Source organism: Synchiropus splendidus, chromosome 8 (assembly GCF_027744825.2).
Source record: "Synchiropus splendidus isolate RoL2022-P1 chromosome 8, RoL_Sspl_1.0, whole genome shotgun sequence".
Classification (NCBI taxonomy): domain Eukaryota; kingdom Metazoa; phylum Chordata; class Actinopteri; order Syngnathiformes; family Callionymidae; genus Synchiropus; species Synchiropus splendidus.
The window spans coordinates 21,719,136-21,740,302 of record NC_071341.1 but is presented as its reverse complement, the minus strand read 5'-3'; the positions used below and the strand labels follow the sequence as shown (position 1 = coordinate 21,740,302).

The 21,167-nt window shown below is 41.9% G+C and overlaps 1 protein-coding gene across 2 annotated transcripts; it reads left to right on the top strand.

Moving 5' to 3' along the window:
- The first annotated feature begins 422 nt into the window (after window positions 1–422).
- On the top strand, window positions 423–21,057 carry pafah1b1a (platelet-activating factor acetylhydrolase 1b, regulatory subunit 1a). 2 transcript variants are annotated; one of them, XM_053872477.1, is made up of 11 exons: window positions 423–587; window positions 4,693–4,998; window positions 10,850–10,934; window positions 12,967–13,041; window positions 13,918–14,124; window positions 15,161–15,329; window positions 17,216–17,318; window positions 17,417–17,645; window positions 18,093–18,194; window positions 18,272–18,428; window positions 18,760–21,057. In XM_053872477.1, the coding sequence occupies exons 2-11, from the start codon at window positions 4,967–4,969 to the stop codon at window positions 18,831–18,833; spliced, it is 1,233 nt and encodes a 410-aa protein (XP_053728452.1). In that variant the 5' UTR covers window positions 423–587; window positions 4,693–4,966; the 3' UTR covers window positions 18,834–21,057. The 2 variants fall into 2 exon arrangements, with proteins under 2 accessions (XP_053728452.1, XP_053728453.1); XM_053872478.1 differs by lacking the exons at window positions 423–587; window positions 4,693–4,998 and adding an exon at window positions 7,818–7,978.
- Window positions 21,058–21,167: the final 110 nt, after the last annotated feature.

The window sequence follows — 21,167 nt, the reverse complement described above, 5'->3', positions numbered from 1 at the left end:
TTATTTTCTACTGCTGCTCCGCGTTATGGGTAGCAGGGAGATGAGGGACACCCTGGACAGCTCGCCAGTTCCTCACGTCAATCGTACTCACACATTTACACATTAAATTTTCGAGTCGTCAAACACGGCATGGGAGGAAAACTAGAGTCCCTGAGGAAACGCAAACTATATAACTATAACTGCCAACTTCAGATCAATGATTAAACATACGTGGGTATTAGTTTGAGTCAATGAAATGTGTTTTTTTAAATAAATTGCACACAATCTTGCCATGCCTTAGTCTAATTTTTAAGACTTTGACTCATCTGATTATCGCCAGAAAATTGATAGTATTGATTCCTGCTCTATGGTGACGTGCGCGCTCCTGCCAGCTCGTGAACGCGAGCCCGTGCGCGCTCCCGCTTGAAGGCGAATGCGGTAGCCTGCTGCCTTCGAACAACAAGCAGCAGCGGCAGCGGCAGCGGCGGCACCAAAGGGGGCTCGGTCTACCCACACCAGCGGAACATCCTTATTCTGGAGCGGACATTTCACGCCCGCACGGGCTGCGTCTCTTCCACGGGTGGATATTGACGGGCAGAGACGAAAGGGTGAGTTCTGGTGTTTGACAAAGGTCGGAGTCGATTTAGATGTGGCTGTAGATTGTGCACCTCCTTTTTATGTCTCAAAATGGCGGCTAGGCCGCTACGACTATTGCAGCAGGTTCCCTGTTGAGATAGTTCAACAAGATGATTCTCGTGTTCTCATTCAGCACCGACACCTCCGAGACGCTTGGGAATTAATCCGTGCTAATAGTTTGTGAATGTCGGCAGCGGACCCTGCTGTTAGCATCCGACTTCAGTGGGAGCTAACTTTCTGACGCTAACTTAGCAGCTAACTTCGGCTAAATATGATTTGCGGTTAAAACACACCAGTCGTGTGGTTGTTAATGTTTGTTTCATTTCAATTATTTTGAGTTTGATACTCTAAAACGTTCGCACGCGGTTGTCAGCCGGTCTGGATTTGACAAGTTCCGAATAGCCGGTCGTCAGAGTAGTTGAAGTCAGAATTGATCCCAAATTCTGTCTCCGGATGACGTTGGATGTGGACATAAATATTTGATGTGCCACCTCGATATTTGGGGAGTTGGTCGAAGCTGCTCCGTGGCCGAGTCCTGTGGAGCTTTGCAGAAGAAGGGCGTGATGTGGTGTGTTCTTCAGTCGGTTAACGGCGAGTCGCAGTGTCGTCGTTGGTTTTAATCACAACATCCGTGTTTATGTCAGTCGGTTCCTAGTGAGGATCGTAGCCTTTAAACGTCGACTTCATCATCTGCGCTTTTGCGGCTTGTTTGCTCTGTGTTGGAAAATCAGGGTGGAGCTCATTGGAGACGAGGGTTTTGTCCGTGGAAACGTCTCAGTGAAAGACATTTTCTCTGGACTGTCTTAAGATAATATCTGACAAGGCTGCCAATGCAATTTGTGAACTCTTGATGAACGCTGTCACATTAATTTATCGAAGAGATCAAATTTCCCGCCCTGATAACTAACTTACTCAGTTACTAGATAGTGATTGGTTTCATTGAAAAATGAAGTCTTCATTTGCACCTGTGGTTTTAATGACATGCATACATCTTGTTTGTATCCATGCCCAACAACAGGTTTTGCGGCATAATCTCTCAAGTTTGGTGCCGATCTTGCCCTGTGGTTCATTTCCTCCTGTAAATGTCAAGAAAGTGGCAGCGCATCTAATGTGGACACTAGCAATGTTCAAACCTGTCGATGCAGAAAAAAGCCAGAATGTGTGGGATGGCTTCCCACCTCATCACCAAGGGAAACAGCAGCCACCCACAAAAATATCTTATGTCAGCCACTCATGTCCATGGTCTTTTCATCGTGAGACTGCAAGAATGCTGGTCCTGATTCCTGCAGCCTCACAAAAACACCAGCTTATCGACCACTATTACATCAGTGCTTGACTATCTCTATGACTGCCAATTTGAAGTCTTTCATATAGTAGATTTCCACATAGCATGCATTTTCATTGCCCTCTGTCTCTGGTAAGTTCTACAGAGCCTGGCCAGGGGTGTTGAGATGAAGGCAACACTTGAAATTGTTTGCAGTTGTACACTTGTGTACCAAGACAGCATGGACTGTGACAAAGTGTTGCTCAGCAAAATAGGATGTTGGTCCAGCAGTCCTTCTTGAGTTGTTTGCGCGAGAGATTGTTACAGTTTGACATCTTGGGTATAACTTAATAAAAATAAAGCGGAATAGCAGAATTGTTTAAAAGATTCATTTGATTTTTTTTTTGCTCGAAAAATAGCGAGTGGTCAAAAGGTGCTGCTGGTGTGTTTGGGCCTGTGGCTGTAGCTTATAATGCTATGGTCTGCCAATGGTCATATGGTACTCGCTGATGGTGAATGTCTTCATGGTCTATTCATACTCCCCTGTCGCTTTGCAAACATGGTGGACTGATGGAATGTCCTTGCATGTTGTTGATCACAAGATACTTGCTTTAAGAATTTCAATTCAGCTGTTAGGATTACATATGTTTTTTTTTATAGAAAATAGTTTCACCAGTTCTTTCTCCAAGGCCAATGGAGAACTGGACTGGACAACTGAGTGTTGTTAAGAAAGGCTCTGTGTTTAAATTACCACACACTTTATGTATGAACATTTCAATTATATGAAAATTCAACTATGTATAGCTGCATTTCTGAGTGGTGATGTATGTTTGAGGATAAAAATAACAGATTTTCCAATAAAAATATCTGGAAAAAGCTGATGCTAAGATGGCAACTGTGGCAGATGAGGACTGTCAACACTTGACTGAGATGTTTACTTACGAAACGGGGGTGTCACATGTTGATGATGCAATGGAACACAATCATGACACTTTGCTAATGTAGAATCTAATGCCTTTATTCTGTCATTGTCCACACAAGGCAAAACATACTTGTTTGCTAAACATGTAATTAAAGTATTCTGTTATTTTGTGCCCCCAAATCAAATTGTTCCAAGCCCACACATGGTTAGTTTTATTACCAGCAACCTTTCTTGAATTGTGTTTCCAGATGTAGTTATGAGAAAGAAAAAAAAAACTTCCAGAGTGATGAAAAGTTGAAAGACCAGGCTGCTAGAAACTGACCAATAAGGGTCACCAAGTGTCAGGCGTCGGATTATGACATCATGTTAGTAGGCCTTGAGAGGTGTGGTGAAAATATTTGTGTCTGAGCAGTGTTTCAAACTATTGAATTTGTTCTCATCTATGGCCTTGTGCTGTTTTCAGTGGAGAAACAACTGTTTCTGATTGTTTTGTTGTCTGGTCCTATGTGAGTGCTTATTTACATGAAAATTAATCAATACACAAACTTTGAAAGTTGTGAAATATCCATCTGATAATACACCGGGGGTCAACAGTTTCTTCATTGTTTAAATTCTTTGTGTCACTGCCAAAGTGACAGAAGCTATGTGTTTAGATTCCTGTTGGTTCATCCTGCAAAGAAGTGTCAAGCTGAAGTCATAGCTGACATTCTCATGAGTCATGTGGAAACTGTCAATGCTGTTGAACGTTCACAGTCATGGCTTTCAAATAATGGTCCTTTTAAACCGCTGATTCCTCCAAGAGATTGTTGACAATCTGTCTACTGGGGGTGAAGTGAATAAATCCGATGGTCTGATCATTGTGAAGATGTTAAAATATGATGCAGGACAATTTGTTGTCTGAAGCACCAAAAAAACATTTTTGGTGATCATTTAAAAATGTAGGGTGTTTTCTGTATTATATTTCAGCTTTTATCTTTGAAGCACATGTACATGGAAAAGATGTAGTTGAAGTGTCATCCGCACTCTTGCATTTTGTAGAACCAGTGGTCTGATATTTGGATTTTTCTTCATAGTTGGTGCTTGTGTTTAGTGAATTCTCAATGTCTTTTATGAAAATATACCCCTGAATAACATTTTCACCCATCAAAATGGACATGCCAAAACTGACAATGGTTGAAATGATTGAGTAAGCCTATTATATAGATCTGTTTTGTTTTACTGAGCCATTTGATCAATTGATAGAGCTTTGAACGAACCGTAATTTGGCAATGTGGATAGTCTTGTTAATAGTTCTGGCAGAATTAGTCGGTTGGCTCCCACTACACTAAGAGGCTTAGTGTATTTCTCCTTCAGTCAAGTGTTTTCCAACATTAAAAATAGCAACAATGCATTTCATTGACATTCAGACATCACTTTGTTATCAAAATGTCACAGCCACTCAAACTGCTGATGCTAACGTGGACTCTCTTCATGCTGTTATCACCTGACGTGTCATGGAGATCTGATGTGGTCTGGGAATTTGACAAGGGCACATGTGCTACTACTGCCTGCTTTGGCAGTGGCCCACTTTTCCTTTCTGTTGACAACCTGGGAGGAGAAATGTGTTACTGGAAGAATGTGGGTCAACTCTTCTACACTGAGATAGGAATTCACAGCGGAGAGGTCCAGCACCTCTCGACCAACGGCACGATGGACAGTATCAGCAAAGTACAATAAGAGCTTCATTGCCAATAAAATTCGCCTCTGTTTTGGTTTCACTGAAATTATTGCTAAATGTTTTTGCTTGATAGACAAATGTTAATGCAAGAATGAATGCAGAGCTTCTCAGCCACACCTCCTACTTCTGTTTTCTGCCATGCAAACCTAATGCTGACTCCTTCTTGTCCTCCAGATGCAGTGTAGACTCCCATTGTGACTGGTCTGCTGGCTCTCGCTACGTGTTGTGTCCCTGGAGCGGTCAAGTTAAGGGGGCTGTCCTGAGTTCCCCCTGTCAGTCAAACAAGTCGCTCCAACCAAACCAGCCACCTACCATTGGAGTACACACCACTTACCTACTCGTGTTGCTCGGCCCAGCACAGCTCATCTCCTGAAGGTGGAGATTCCTGATCAAGATTCAACTTTTACTGTACCAATCCTCCCAGCCCCGCACTCACAGCCCAGTCACCATGGTGCTGTCACAACGGCAACGAGATGAACTGTGAGTATGCGCCACTATTTTAATTGACTGCAATACTGCCTCAAACCACTAAGCCTACTAAGGTCCACATTTATAAGTCAGTACAAAAGACGTAGAGATAATGGTGGTAGTAGTAGAGTGGAATCAAAGTATTTAGCTTCTTGTGCCATGAGACATGTTGTCTGTGAATGCGCCTGGTTTGAGGTGTTTTCTTTATGTATTAACTAAATACTGTCAGTTGTCTTTGTGCTTTGACAAATATCATTAGTTAAAGGTAGGAATGTGCGATAACTTAATGTGCACAATCATCGTTCTAAACATATTTTTAATCCAAGAAACGTTATCAAGATTTTTCTCTCCCATGTTGACCATCCTTGGCTTTGTTTCTGCTGTGTGAACTGGTTAATTGTCATCTGAAACAGAAATTATGGCCTTCCAGGCTGGGATCTTCATATGAGCACAATTTGCTGTCACAGCATTAAAACATGACTATATTCAGGGGTTACTGTCGTCCCTCTACAGTAACTGTTCTCCCCCTTGACCACATCTTCCAAAGAATTCCCTTAAGTTCAATTGCATACCAGTAGCTTGCAGCGTTGTGATTCATCCTTGTAGCCGTTTACACTGTTTGCTATTTCAGCTCATTATGACATAGCACACACCAAGCATGTTTCACACAGCCACAATTGAGCACCTAAAATAAAGCACAGTTTGAGATGTTACATAGGACAGACAGCAAGCTAGACAATCAGCATGACTTCATCTGTGTTGTTTGCCTGAACGTACAGAGAGACACAGCACCACTCGCAGGACTGGCGAGAAAGAAGGAGTCGAACCATTCTTATAATATAACAATGAGGAAACTCAAATTGGATATGCAGAAAAACATTCTATGGCTCCAGCATGACTGACAGAAATGAAATTTATATAGCTCGCATGATATTCTAAAAAGCCAATCTGGCAGTTCTATAACTTCACTGCATTGTTCCTTTGCTACAGGACAGATGTTTCTGTCTTATGTATATGTGAAAACAAAAAGTATTTGACCTCCTTAAGTAAATATGTGTTTTTCAGAACGCTAGCTTGTCGATTTCCATTTTAAACAGTGTTATTACATGATCCGGTCTCTCAACAAGGTTTCTCTCTTTTTGGATTAGCACAGTGGGCAGGATCTGTTGGTATGGAGAGTGCTGCTGGAATGCTAATCTTTCATTAGCTATTTGCTATGAAAGAGCCGGGACCCCACATACCCCCCCACTCCTGGAGACCCATCTTTTTTCTACTTTTGTTTCCCAACTCTTAGGTCTCACAGCTTTCAGGAATCTAGTGTCTTATCACTTGAGCCATATTTAAGTATTCATTGCCTTCCAGCTCTCCGGATTCTTCTGTTCGTGATTCATAGGCTTCGTACTTGCAGAAAGAATGCTAGTGCTGAAAACCCTTAACAGACTCACTGTTGCATAGTTCGGGACCAATTAAAATAAACAAACAAGAGACACCAAAAACATGTCTATATTTTGCATGAAGATGTCTTAAACTCCACCCACAAACTCATCCAATGAAAGACCAGACGATTATTTTAACATTTTCGGCTGGTTAGTTGTTAAATAACCATAAGTGAATGTGACCTCCTCCGTAGTCCATGCTAATTATACAATAAAACAAAATGAAACCCGTCTATTTTGTCTTACATAAGAATAGCAATTGATCTGTTGTTATGCATTACGCATTGATTTAAGCACATGTATTAAAACATTACCAATAACCTTCATAGGTGAGTGCGCAATAAGCATAATATTGTGGAATGTGATTTCATGTAAGATCATCCCTTTGTTTTGAGTGGCTTGTTTATTAATATTGCCAGAAGATACTGTAGGTACGTACCCTTTTAAACATATCACCTGATTTTATTAGCTGGTTCGGGAACAGAATCTAAAAGGAAGGTTTTTTTGGCTCTTGTCAATTCGTTTTTTGGCTAGTCAGATGCTCTGATTGTGTTGCATCTTCACAACAACACTATTTTTGTTAGCATAGCCAATGAGAAACATGTGTGTTTCTGTACAGGGTCAGCGGACTCATCCCCACCGGCAAATAGCAATAATAGATACAGAACACAAACTCTTAGCTCACTGAAAGACCTGCGGGCAACCATGTGCAGAGATGGGGCTTTTTATCTTCTGAACTTTCTCCTTGCTGAACAAAGAAATTCCCCTTGGCCACCTTCGAAAACTCTTGCTTTTAGATAGTCCATGCAGTCATTTCAGTCCTGGCCTTTGTGCCGTTTGTCTGCTGGCTGTAGGAAGGATTACATAACCCAAAGAAAGTTGACTGGGCATAAGAAATATACTGCAGACTAATGTGACGTACAAACTATGTTCTGATCTCATGATTCATGATTCAAAGTGACATTTGCTCACACGTACAGCACTAAGTTGTGAAGACCTTTTAATTGTGAACTAAAAAAAAAGTTGATCAGAGGTGGCATCTTTTGGTTGTAACATTTATGTATAAATGAACGATCCAAGTATCCAAATGGGTCTGCAAGGGCCGCAGTGGACTATATTCATATGATTATGAGTCTGTTGCTGCCTCTTTCTGCTGACATCTGATTGGTTTAGCTGTTTATGTTTTATAGGCTGGAACCAAAACCTCCACCCACTGTAGCCCTTTCTAGAACAGTTTGGAACACCCCTCCTGCAGATTATCTTTTTCGGGATTTTGATACAAAGGTTGTCTAACTCGTATATCACATACCAAAAATGGATTGAGCTACTTTATGGCTTTCTTGCCTCATTTGAAAGTATTCTGCCGTGTAACTCCATGTGTGAGGTTGCATCAGAAAGTCCGTCAGTGTCGTAGTGTGATGGTTGCTTTAGACAGGCATTTCTGATGAAGTAATGTTATAATCAGGAGGAATTATTGAAATGTGGCTCTTGTTTTTTTCTCATGAAATATTTGGTTCTGTTGCATCTACTTAATTTGTTGCGGATTTCTTAAAAAGGTAATTCTGTGATTTTGTTTTTGAAAAATGTTTATAGGATTTAATAATGATGATGCGTTCACGATTTGTGTTTTGATATCTGTTGATGTACCTGTATTCACACCAAGCACCAGAGGAGCAATTCTGCCCCCCCACTGTCCACTATTTTGCATTTTCTCCCCCCTTTGTAAAGAGTGCTGCCACTGTATTAAAGAATTCCAGCAGGTTTTTTTGCGAGGGAATGCTTTTAGAATGGCCCTATGTTTATTTTTTCAATATTGATACTTGCCGCCTGTGGATTGATAACGTAGGATCCAGCGAAATCTTGATATATCCTGTCGAGATATATCCCATTATTGATATTTTGGCACACGCCTACGGGTGAAACAACAGAGCCGAGCATGGCTTTTTTTTGTGAAATGAGCTGCTTAGCGGAGGTCTACGAGTGCTTTCTTATTAAGCTGGGTTATGTTAATATTTCAAATCTTCACTGCAATTTTAGTGTGAACGCTTCATTGTTTAATGCTAGTTTGCTGCTGATGGAAATCAAGCATTCCTTAATGTTAAGCCTTGTTGCGTGTTTAACTGGACTGTTATGCAATCAAGTCATATGTTTTCATGGAATGTCACCAGCGATAAGTTCTCTGGGACGTTATCAGCTGCTAAGCACACGACTTTCAAAGCTCTAGAAATTCCCCTCCAATTCCCTCTTGGATTAGTTTTACTTATTGTTCTGTTTTTGTCTATCTCTTTAGTCAACATTTGAATGTTCTGGTTTTGCAGTATATGCAGGATTTTTTTTTTTACTGTGGCATTACACCTTGCTCTTTAGAGCTCTGGGCTGCAAGGGATACATTTTCTGCCTTTCAGGGACTTTTTTGTTTTAAATGTATAGCACCACATGTGAAGACTTGTCTACTGTGAACCCTGAACCCTTTCTTAGGCTGTTAAATGAAGGCTTTTGACTGCTGTGGGCTATTTAGATTTCACTTGGTATTTGCCTGTGGTATTTATTGTTTAATTCATCAATACCTGCAAGTTTAGTATAAGCACTAGTATCTGTTCAGTGGGGCAGGGGGTTTAGAAGAGGATGTGTTGTCTTGCTCCTCAGTCTCTGTGTGAACCATTCATGCAGCAAGTAAGGCAGGACAATAATAGATATCCTGTTTTGACACGCCAGTGTGAAAGGGACCTTTGAGTTAGCATTGCAAAACCAACGATGTTCCCAAAATTAGATAGAATCACTCTAATGGGACTTGGTTTTTTGTGTTCTGTGAATTTGAATAGCTGGAAATAAGTTTAATCTGTTGGATCTTTTGAACTGACCCGAACGACATATTTGTAATCTGGCAATGCAGAGTGGACCAATGAAGATCTTATACTAGCTCTTTACAAACGGTGTCTTCTGAAAGTAAAGCAAAGTACAGATGTCAGAATTCTGATTCTGATTCTGATTCTGATGTGTCCTTCTGCAAGTGGCTCACATTGGTCTTCTTTTCTTTCTTGTATTAAATACAATAGTAAACGGAAGTGATATCATCAATATATGGACTCGCTTGCTGACTCACATGAGTTCTAGGAAGGATGAGGTCATCCATTCACTCTCTTCTCAGTTTTACAGCACTGAGCCTGGAACAATACTTTTCAAATTGATGTTTGGAGTTTTGGCCCTGCTTTGAGAATGTTGGTTGATGGGCAATTAATAGTCTGAAGGAGTTTAATTCTGTGTTTGAGTCGTTTTGTAGCTGTCCTCTCCTGCTCATCAAGTTTCAATTTTATAATTGTCATCATCTTTGAAGCACAAGGAGACTGGTGGAGGCTTTGGGCTAACCTTGAGCTGTAACTTGGTCTGCCGTTGTCAAATGCGGCCAGGTGGGCTCAAGCTACTGTTTGAATACTTAAATCTGCTCAAGGGCGTGGAACGGCAGACTAGGTTGCTAGATTATACACCCTGCACCCATTTATACTGTCTCTATCAATGGTTGCTGGACCAACACAGCATAATGAATTCAATGTCTTCATGTGCACCCTGTAGCTCTTCTTTTTGGTTAAATTGATATATGCATAACAATTCAGTAGCTTTGTGGGTCTTTCGGAACCTATATGTGTCCTTTGTTAAAGGTTTATCTGGTAAATCTGGTTAAAATGTGAAGCTGGCCTGCACGTTAAAAGAAGTCGTTGGATTGACTCATGCTGTCATATAAGATGTTGTACAGTGATCATCTTAGTGTCCTGCTTAGTTTGCACTCACTTGTCTGAATGTATGTTTAAGGTTTGTTCCATGGCAGCTTTATCACAGTTTGAGAATGAATGGTGCAGTGTTTTGTTTTTCTTCAGGCTAGCTGCTCTGCCTCTCTGGTTTTCTCATATGTCTGTCTTGACATTTCTCTTCAAATATTTTAAATAGTAGGGCAGCTACACACCCTATGCTGTCATCCTATCCATGTTTTGTTGTGTCTCTTTGACAGGGCAGAAGTCACTTAACATGTTTAGTCTGAAAATGTGTTTATGCAAAGGTGAGGATCTTCAGCCTCGAGCGTTGCACAATATCTGGGTTTTCCCTCCTCTGTGTGTTTCTCCTCTTTTTGTATATGTAGTAAATAGTGGAGTGAACAGTCTTCCCTCTCTTATCGACACCACAGGGAGTCAGCCATCGCTTCCTATTCTTTGCCCAGAGCAACAAGAGCTCATTAAAGAGCCAGACAGATGCTCTCCGTCTGTGTCAAATCGATGGACAGGGTGTGTCTTTGCGATTGAATTGGAGTGTTTCCAGTCTTAGCTGGAAGAATTGCCGTAGTAAAAGCTCATATTATGTTTCGTCTTTAACCCTATTTGAATATATTGGCACATGCCGATCAAATAATCAAATTGTTGCATGTATTTGTGTTTCAGAAATCGAGCAATAGCCGATTATCTACGTTCAAATGGCTATGAAGAGGCATATTCCACATTTAAAAAGGAAGCAGAGCTGGATATGGTGAGTAGATCCAGGGTTTCCACTACTGTAAATGATTGTACCGCATCAACACGGCCAAATTGAAGACACCATGCCTTCAGAATTGTTTTTTTTACACCAATATGTTGCAAATGTTATTTACATTGTTTGAATATGGCTTTAATACTCTCAGATTTTAATCAATAGTGTGAGTCAGAGTGCTCACGGAACTTTGATATCGCCAAGTCGTTATTTTCTCAGTAGTATTGAATTATAATGACTTTGACTGTGAACAATACTCAAACTACATGGCACAAATTTAATTATCATAATGTGAAGCACTCATGTGTGGGCACACAGCCACGCCTGAAAACGGCTCGATCTAATGACACCAAGAGTGACACAGAGTCAAAGTCGGTATTGAGAGTTTCTTATATTATAAATAAGTTTTCAAACAGTGATCATGAACTAAAGTCTTCCAGACTTGGGTGTCAGACACTGTTGCTCGTAATGGAGTTTTTTACTTAAGATTTGTGTTGCTGTTTCTTGGTAAATGTTAATAAACATATGAATTGTTCAGGTCAGATGTAATTGTGAATTTGCCTGTGTAATATATTGATACATGCAAAAGCAATATTTGAAAACATAATTCAGTCGTACGTTTTCTTCCCCTTGACTTCACACCCGCCTTCTATCAAGCCTCGACTTCCGTTTCTGCTAGATGGTTTCTCTGTGGCAGACCAGTGTAAGCAGGCTGAATAATAGATGACTGGAAGGGAGATGGGTGCTCAGAATGACCATCTTAAAGGCAAAGTGACTTTAACATAATAATCTACTCGTTCAAAGGAAAGCGACTATTCTGTTCCGCACTCACCTACCCACTGGCGCTAGACGGACAATCTGGCAAAGTGGGTTTGTTGGGCAGTGTGTTGAGGCAGATGGCAGATTAGAAGATGCTGGACTCAGCCAAATTAGTTCCCTACTCTCATTTGTTTGTACTCCTCCCTTTCTCCTGTTTGGTTGTGTACACATCCTTTGCCGAGCATTGTGTGCTGTGTAGTAATTTGTGATTCCTTTAGTTAGAAACTTAACCTTCTGTTTCCAGAAGAGGTAGAGGGGAAATATCTGTGAAATTGGATAGGAGCAGATTGTAATTTTCCTCTTCATCGATCCTTAGGTTTGACTGCCAGTGTGCCATTTTGATGCTTTAATTGTTTCAACAGACTCAAGGCTCACTTTTACAGAATTGGTATCAACTGTTGATGCAAGTGGAAATTGCGAATGATAGCTAATTATCTATATAATTCTGAAAAAGGATCAGTGCTATAGGTTTGCCTCTGGGCTTCCCAATTGTATATATATTGTACAGTACATCAACTGAAACAAATCTGGAGTAGATTCATATTTTGATGAAGATTGCCAGGTCAGAGTTCTTCCCTTTTTACCGCAGCATAGGGAGTGTCTTCGATGGAGGGGTGGGTTACCGATATATCGGCGTAAGCAGGTCACCCGCCTTGTCATCTGAGAGGGATGGAATGCTGCTTTTGTGCAAATTACCTTGTAATTCAACTTCATTATCTTCGGGAAGTCAGATCTAGTTATAAGACGCCAAATTAAATGTGCAAGGCAATGTTATTTCTCCCCAACTGTTGAACTTCTGGCCGATGCTGTGAAGTCTCTCATCAGGTCTTGTTCTGATAAGTAGAGACTACATGCTGGTGCTAGCGTGCAGTTAGAGTCGCCCGTTGCTGCCGCAGGTTAACTTCTGCTTCTGCCTGGAGTACCGGGTGTGTGGCTGTAAGCTGCCTAAGCTTTTCTTGTCTGCAGTAGATTAGCTTGTGTGAGATGGATTAGGAAGTATGTGGCGGTGTATTGTGTGTATAATGTGTGTTTTGTGCAGTAGCTTGGTAGTGTCTGGCAGTCGCTTTGTGGGTGCACAAATTATTCTCTTCGATTATGCGCTAAAACCATCAGGCCCGCTCCCATTGGCTTTTACTGATTATACAGAGTCCCCAGCTTTGTTTGGTTCCTGATAACCTGTTTCCTAAACTGCTTTCCGCCTCCCTGTTTGCAGAATGAAGAATTGGATAAGAAGTACGCCGGCCTTTTGGAAAAAAAATGGACCTCAGTCATCAGATTACAAAAGAAGGTTTGTGGACTTGCTTTGCTCCAAGGCACTGGAAGTCTTGTGAATAGTTCATGACACTACAGTTGGATCCGCTTTTTACATGTCTATCAAAGTGGCGACCCTAACCTTATGACTAAATCACTGACGAGGACATGATCAATGAAGGCATGTCTTAAACAGCCGTGGAAGCACATCTCACTTTGGACCGACACACCACATGTTTGCAAACATTGGTCAACAAGTCGACTAATTTGGCCTTGACCAAGATCAGCCTGGAGGATTTGAAGTTGTCAAACCCATATATATCTGCCAGTGCACTTGTGTGAGATATATATATATAATTCTTAGTCGGTTTCACTTCCACATCAGACCTGTTTTAAATAAAGGAGCATCCAAGTGCTTTTAACGCTGCTGGAATTTACAGCACCAATAAAATTAAATTGACAATGTTATATAATAGCTTGTTCCAAAGCTGGATATACTACAATTCCATGCTGACTCCCTCCCTGAGTTCCCTCCTACAATGACTAGTATATTTAAACCATCTAATGTGAGTCTTGTGCCTGTGGTTAAAAGTTCCGTCATCATGTGCTCTATATTTATTAATAGTTGGTGTTTTTTTTATATATCTAAAGAGGCATACAAAATTGCAATTTCTTTTGGAACATAAAGTGCAAGTCATTCAGTTTTTTTGCACCTAGAATTTTATTTGTCATTTTTTTGGTAGTCTCTTGATTTCCTCGTTGACCACATGAACTGTTTCAATAGTGTGTCCTTAAAGTAAGACGTTCTCAAGTTGTTCACGTTTTATCCAACTGTTGTGATCAACCCAAGTGTAGGCATTGTGCTGTAAATTCATTCCTCCATTTTCACCAGTTCTTGCTTTCCTTGTGGCAGGTTATGGAACTTGAATCTAAACTCAATGAGGCAAAGGAAGAGATCACCTTAGGTGGACCTGTCACTCAGAAGCGTGACCCCAAAGAATGGATTCCCCGTCCACCAGAGAGATACACACTGATTGGCCACCGCAGCCCAGTCACGCGAGTCATCTTCCACCCAGTCTTCAGTGTCATGGTTTCAGCATCAGAGGATGCCACAATAAAGGTTTGTTTCTGACTGAGTTCCTCATCTGTTTAAACTGCGTCCTTGCTTTGGCCAGTGGCAGGCTGTGGCTGTCCATCCCATGTGATCTAATATATACTTGATTTATGATCTGTCAACAGAGTATGGTCATCATAAAAATTCCATGCACCATTCATGATTAAATCTTATTTTGACTTTGATGTTTATGGTTGCAATCAAGGTGAGGGAAGATCACTCCCATTGAAGTGAGACAGCGCTTGAAAACTCAAATGTGCACTCGCAAAATATATATATTTTTTAATATTATTTTCAGTTCAAATATGAACTTGATATCCATCTCAACTGTGCATTTCATCGATGCTGCAATGTACAATTCCAACGCACTGTTTAGCTATTTGTTCACCATATTTTATTCATAAGGAAATGAAAGACACGTGTACGTCTTCTCCTTGGCTGCACCCTCACTACAGGGGGGCCTATCTATTTTGGCATCCCCTCAATGCAGCCCCTCTTTCTATTAGCAGCCCCGCCTCTAGGCATCTGCCACATTATTATTCCTCTAAAGCATCAGCTGCAGCTCCATGACAACCCACCACCCTGCCCCTCTGCAGGAGCTATCCTGAACTCAAATGTAAAATTCTGCCCCTCCTCCACACCGCTTTTGAATCATTGCTGTATGAGGAGGTCCGGCACAGCCTCTTTTAAATTTTTAATTGATCACAATTTTTCAACTGCCGGCGTCAATCTCTCATTTTTCTTTCCATTTAACCAGCTCTTGGAACTTATTGAAAGTCCTGGGTTAAAATCCCCACATGCTTTTGTGTGGACATGTTGTTTTTTGGTTGGACTTCAGTACTGTAATTTTCTACCAGGTATCAAAAATAGATCAAAATGGTGAGTCAGCAACCTGGCTATATCAAAGTTCTAGAAAAGCAACTATTTTGTGAAATTATTAAAAAATATATTTTTGTTGTCCCCTTCAAAGACTACAGTGATTTAGTTGTTTCCCCACACACATTGCAGATGTTATAATACACATGGGTCTTCTGTTTCGCAGGTTTGGGACTATGAGATGGGAGACTTTGAACGCACGCTGAAGGGCCACACAGACTCGGTGCAGGACATCTCTTTTGACCAGACCGGAAAGCTTCTTGCCTCCTGCTCAGCGGACATGACGATCAAGCTTTGGGATTTCCAAGGATTTGAGTGCATCAAGACCATGCATGGTATAGTGGACCTTATTTTTACTTTCCACTGAGGCTTCAGATTTTACCGCCGGATGTGACATTGTCTTAATGAACAAAAGAGAGTAGAGTGTGCTTCTGACAAAGGTGGTGCAGTCATGACTAATATCAGTGTTGAGACAAGATATGAAGTACAGGCCACATTACTCAATTACTCAATCACCTTATTTTTTTTCTTTTAATTTGTAATTGAGCTTGAAGCCGTCAGCGCACTAGGTCTTAAATTCATAATAATAATTTCTTAGATTTGTGTTACGCTTTAGCTTCCAGTGCTTTACAGAAACCAATATTCATTCATACCTCAGTCACGCCAGTGGACCATAGTCTGCTGTTAACTTAGTCCCAGACAGGTTTATGAGTTGACTGGTTGTGATGTCATCGCTCTCTCTCCTCAGTAAGATGAGGTTATGGTACCATCACAACCCACTATGTCAAAAGTATGAGGCCATTTCCCAAAGGACACATACCGTTTTCATTTTGAGTTGTTCAAATTCAAGTATAAATTTTCAAAACAACTTTTAACTCTACACAAGGGTTAAATGTTGTTTTATCTTTAATACCATTACTTCAGACCCGTCGGCCTGTTCTTTAACCAGTACATGTCATATGCCGAGGAGACGACTCGTCATTAAGCTAGCAACTAGGCAGCTGTCAAAAATGGTCGTTAGTTGCAGCCACACACATTTGTCTTCCTATCTTAGTGAGGGCCATCGTTGACATACATTGATATAATACTTTCCCCAGCCTCTCCCCGTAAACCTAACCTCCTAAAACAAATGGCTAAACTTAACCTTTACTCTTTACCAAACGTAACAAAGTGAGGACCAGCCAAAATGTCCTCACTTTGCAAAAATGTCGTCACTCTGTTGATTTAAAACTCATACAGGTTCTCACAAAGATAGAAGGTACAGGAACACACACACACACACACACACTCACTCACACACACTCACACGTTTGTATTGCTGTCACTGTGGAGGATTGTGACGTTTCTCATTGCCATAACCCCTTCCTCAGCCTCACACCCTTAACCTAACCAGCCAAAACACACGGCTCAGCGGCTCAGCCTTAACCTGGGCTCAACTAACCAAACTGAAACCCAGTTATAATCACCTAGTTATAAATCTTCTCAAACCAAACTACGAACTGTCCCCACAAAGACATAAGGTCCCCACAAGGACAGTGTTTTGTCAAGAACTGGTCCCACGAGGCAGTATTAACAATCTCTCTCACACACACAACCCCCCCCCCCCCAAAAAATAATATATAATATAGAGACTATATATATATATATATATATATATATATATATATATATATATATATATATATACTCACTTAATAGTCTGATTTTTGTGGATTTGGATCTACTGATTGACTTACTTACTCTACTTCAACCCCTCACTTGTGTGTTTATGCTTCAACGCAATGGCGAACGGGTGAAGCACATTAGTGCAGATTTGGGCAGTTGTTTAATTATCCACTTCACAACCAGATAACAGTCTGTCTGTGCAGCAGTCATTATCACAGACTGACACACACACACACACACACAGACGCTCGGTTGCCTTTTAGCGCCGACTTACTCCACAGTCTTCATCTGTTTAGCAGCTTATGTATGGCTGAGCGTGGCGGTAATTAGGAATCCTCTTATTCTCAGCAGAGCAGGTAAAACCCCAGGATGAGCGTCACATTTCTCATTGTTTGGCGGGTGGTCACGATTCCTTGTCTCACACTGTCGCTCACATGGGTGCAGACGCTTTCTTTACCTTCTCTTTGACTCTCTTATTTCCAGTCAGAGTGATGTTTCAGAAGTGTTGCTTTGTTTTAGCCAGTGAATTACGTTGTGTTTTTGTGTCTATTCTCAGGGCACGACCACAACGTGTCATCCGTCGCTATTATGCCTAATGGTGACCACATCGTTTCAGCCTCACGGGACAAAACCATAAAAATGTGGGAAGTGGCTACAGGGTAATCACTGATTTAATTATTTATTTCAAATAATTTATTTTTCCATTGGTGAAAATGTCCTGATGTGGCTGTTGTGCTATTCACGTTTGTTGCTGCAGCTACTGTGTGAAGACCTTCACAGGCCACAGGGAGTGGGTCCGAATGGTGAGGCCCAACCAGGACGGTACTTTGATTGCCAGCTGTTCGAATGACCAGACGGTCCGTGTGTGGGTAGTGGCCACCAAAGAGTGCAAGGCTGAGCTGAGGGAGCATGAGCATGTAGTGGAGTGCATCTCCTGGGCACCAGAGAGCGCACACCCAACCATTCTTGAGGCCACTGGCTCTGAGGTAAACCCACTTTTGACTTGGACGTTATGCTTTTTTTTCTCATTCCCTTCTTTTCCAAATTAAAATAGCGTTGATACCTGTAAATTCTATCCTGATGCTATTTGTCAAGTGCCTATATTGTTGATAGTTGAGCTGATGTGATGCATTTCACCTGTTAAATGATGCTGCCAATGAGAGTGACAACAACTGGAGGTGGAGCGTTGGGTCGTCCCTCCTTCTCCTTGCCTTGTGACTTGTGACTAGCTATGTCCAAATGTTGTGGGATGCTGTGAAGCCAAAGATCAAACGCTACTTTGTCCCCCTCAGGTGGTTGTGCTGTTCTGTCACGGCTGAATGACACAGGCAGAATTCATTTGTGATGAATTGTTCACATCTCACTGTCCCTGAAGGAACTGCGTTACATCAGAACTTGTTTGGCTCATGCCTATGTGTTGCATTGGTGCACAGAACAAGAAGAGTGGTAAACCCGGGCCGTTCCTGCTGTCTGGGTCCAGAGACAAGACCATAAAGATGTGGGATGTCAGCACCAGCATGTGCCTGCTGACGCTGGTGAGAAGAGTCGACGGGTGTCTCTGTGTCTCCTGGTGTGGTGCTCTGGTGTTTGACCAGTGTTTGTCTCTGCGCAGGTGGGACATGACAACTGGGTGCGCGGCATCCTTTTCCACCCCGGAGGCAAGTTCATCATCTCCTGTGCGGACGACAAGACATTAAGGATCTGGGACTACAAGAACAAGCGATGCATGAAGACCCTGTGTGCCCACGAACACTTTGTTACCTCTCTGGGTAAGAACCAGCTCCACATTCATGCAGGTGTGGCCAGTCAGGTGCATGAGCTCGTGGTGAGAATACTGAGGGAGACCCCCATGGCCTCACTGGAATTTTAGCAGATCAAAGCTTCCAGAATTCTCCAGAGGCAGAGCTTTTCAGCAAAGCATTTCTTGGCAAAGCTTTTGAAACAAAGAGCCGAGGTATCTTGCTGTAAGCTGTCGACGAAAAGCAGCCTTTGTGTTTCACGTTTCCTCCAGCATATACAGTCGCACATGCTGTGCTGCTCTGCTTTTGTCCTTGGCTGATGAAGTAGCTGAAATTGTTTCTATATTTGCTTCTCTGACAGATTTCCACAAGACGGCTCCCTACGTGGTGACCGGGAGTGTAGATCAAACAGTAAAGGTGTGGGAGTGCCGCTGAATTAGGCCTTGCAGGATTGGACCACCACCTCACCAGGCGCACCTCTGGATCTTTTTCCTACTGTCTCCTTGCCATTCCACCCCCCCACCCCCTACCCCCTGCACATCTTCAGCTCCACTCCCCACCATGGTTATCGACCCATGACACTCTCTGGTCCAATAACTTTCTTTTCCTTCTCTGTAAATTATTCCTCGACGTAGATCAAGCTATTAAATGTTACACAAATAAGTATTCTTGCATGGTAATCAAAATAATTGTATACTGTAAATTTCCATAACGTTGTCTAGGAGTTCCATAGGTTTAACACAGGGCTGGCCGTCTGTCACGCCGCCTTACTGACCAACCGAAGGCAGATGTTTTTGACTGGGTGTCAAATGTAGGGCACTAAAACTATGGTAATTTAAGAAATGACAGTGTCTCTATGTGCAAGATTTATTTTTGTCTATTTTTTTATTTAGGATTTTTTTTTTCTCTCTGTCATTTTTTTCTCCTGCGTTGTAGGTGCCTAGCCTAATAAAGAGATGAGGCACAAGAAGACAAAAACAATAAGACTGTCTGTCGGGCTTTGTCGTCGAAATAACCTTTAGCTTTATAACTTCACTTTTCAAGTGTGCATACCATTTCTCTTCATGTGGAACTAGGTGATCTTTTCAAGGCTGTACATATATGAATGTTTCAAACTTTTTTTTTTTTTCTGGGAGCTTCAATGCAGCTTTGTGCTCCTGTTGTGGTGACACATGGGCCATTGTGATTAAAGATGAGTTGAGATGTTTGGATTTATCAAATCTGGTGGGAGGAAGATGATGCGAACTGACCTGCATCTCCGGAGAGTCACTCCCTTCACCCAACCTATGAGAAAGGGCGTCGATTTAGTGGACTTTTGTTTCCAAAGGCTCCATAATGTTTACCTAGAATAGAGAAGACGAAGCCAGGCCTGGGCTCCAGAATCTCCCACGTGGAAACATATTCTGCATAATGAAGGGTTTGAGTTGGAGGACCAGTTTTCTGTGAAAATATGAAATGTAAATGTATCTTATTAAGAGATTTGGCAGTTTTTTAATATCTCGCCGAATGATGGGATTAATTGGGACTTGAGCAGATGTTAATAATGAATTTATTGCTGAGGTTGCTCTGGTTTGGGAAGGATTCCGTTCCTAGGATATTCAAAGGTCACTGAAGGCCTTTGGACTGAAAATAGGAAATGCCCTTGTTGATGGTAAACAGCCCAAACACATGCTGCTGCTCAGTGCAAAGGAGATGACCTTGCTCATCGCTGTCGGGCCGCTCTTCTAGTGATAAATAGGATAATCCATTATGTATCTGAACCTATGATTTTCAGAGACATTTTTTGGCCAAGAAAGAATTCCATTGCTTAACTGAACATCTCATGGTAGCTACTGTTATCCTCGTTGTGCGAACAGGTTGTGGTGTTCTGCAGCTCAAGCCTTGGATCTGTGACTTAGGTGTCCTGCTAGTGTAACATTGCCGCGTGTCAGACTGAGTGAGCCCAGCAACCCCAAGTCATCTGCATGCCCCCAAGAAATCGAGACGCATCGCTCAGTTTCTGGTGTCAGAACCATTGGTTTTATACCCAGTCCTACTGGCTAGATTTCCTAGGACATCAGGACGGATCAGGTAGCCTCACACCTTCTGTTCTCCAACATGTTCCATGATAAGGAAACTCAATCTGATGAATTCACTGTAACAAGTGTACATTTAAGCTCAAGCCAAAAATGTCGACACAATCTGGTGTAGCACCAACAACCAGCCTTTTATCGGGCTTGCCTTGATTTACGAGTCAAAGAAAACCAGTGACCTCAGGAAGATGCGGTGGAGCTGAATGCGGAAGGTGTTGGATCAAAGGTCTGGGTTTAGTTTTGTGGCTCCTATCGGAGCACAGAGAACACAGCTGCTGCTGCTGAGAAGTGCAAGTGGAAAAGTGTTGGAGAAATTCCCTGTTTCTGGTCCCAAACAATCCCTGTGATTTCTTGTCTGGTTGTTGAGGGGGCTGGTGGTGGATTGTTGGTCATCTCAGTCCTGTCTGCCAGGTCCACGGCTGGTCACCTGCCTGTGAACCACAGCGAGGGCCTCAGACTGCACAGCACGCTCTCCGAGGAGAGCTCATCATGTTTTTGCCACTACAGTCTCGCACTTCACTCTGCAAACTGTTAACAATATACCTGGATGTCATTATTGTTTGCAATATAATAAAAGATTAAATCTACGCGTTTCTGTTGTCGTTGGATTTTACTTCAAACTCTATATGCCACATATGAGCTTGGCTTTACACATTAACAAAATGACTTGCCTTTTCCAGTCATAAACTATGGAGCC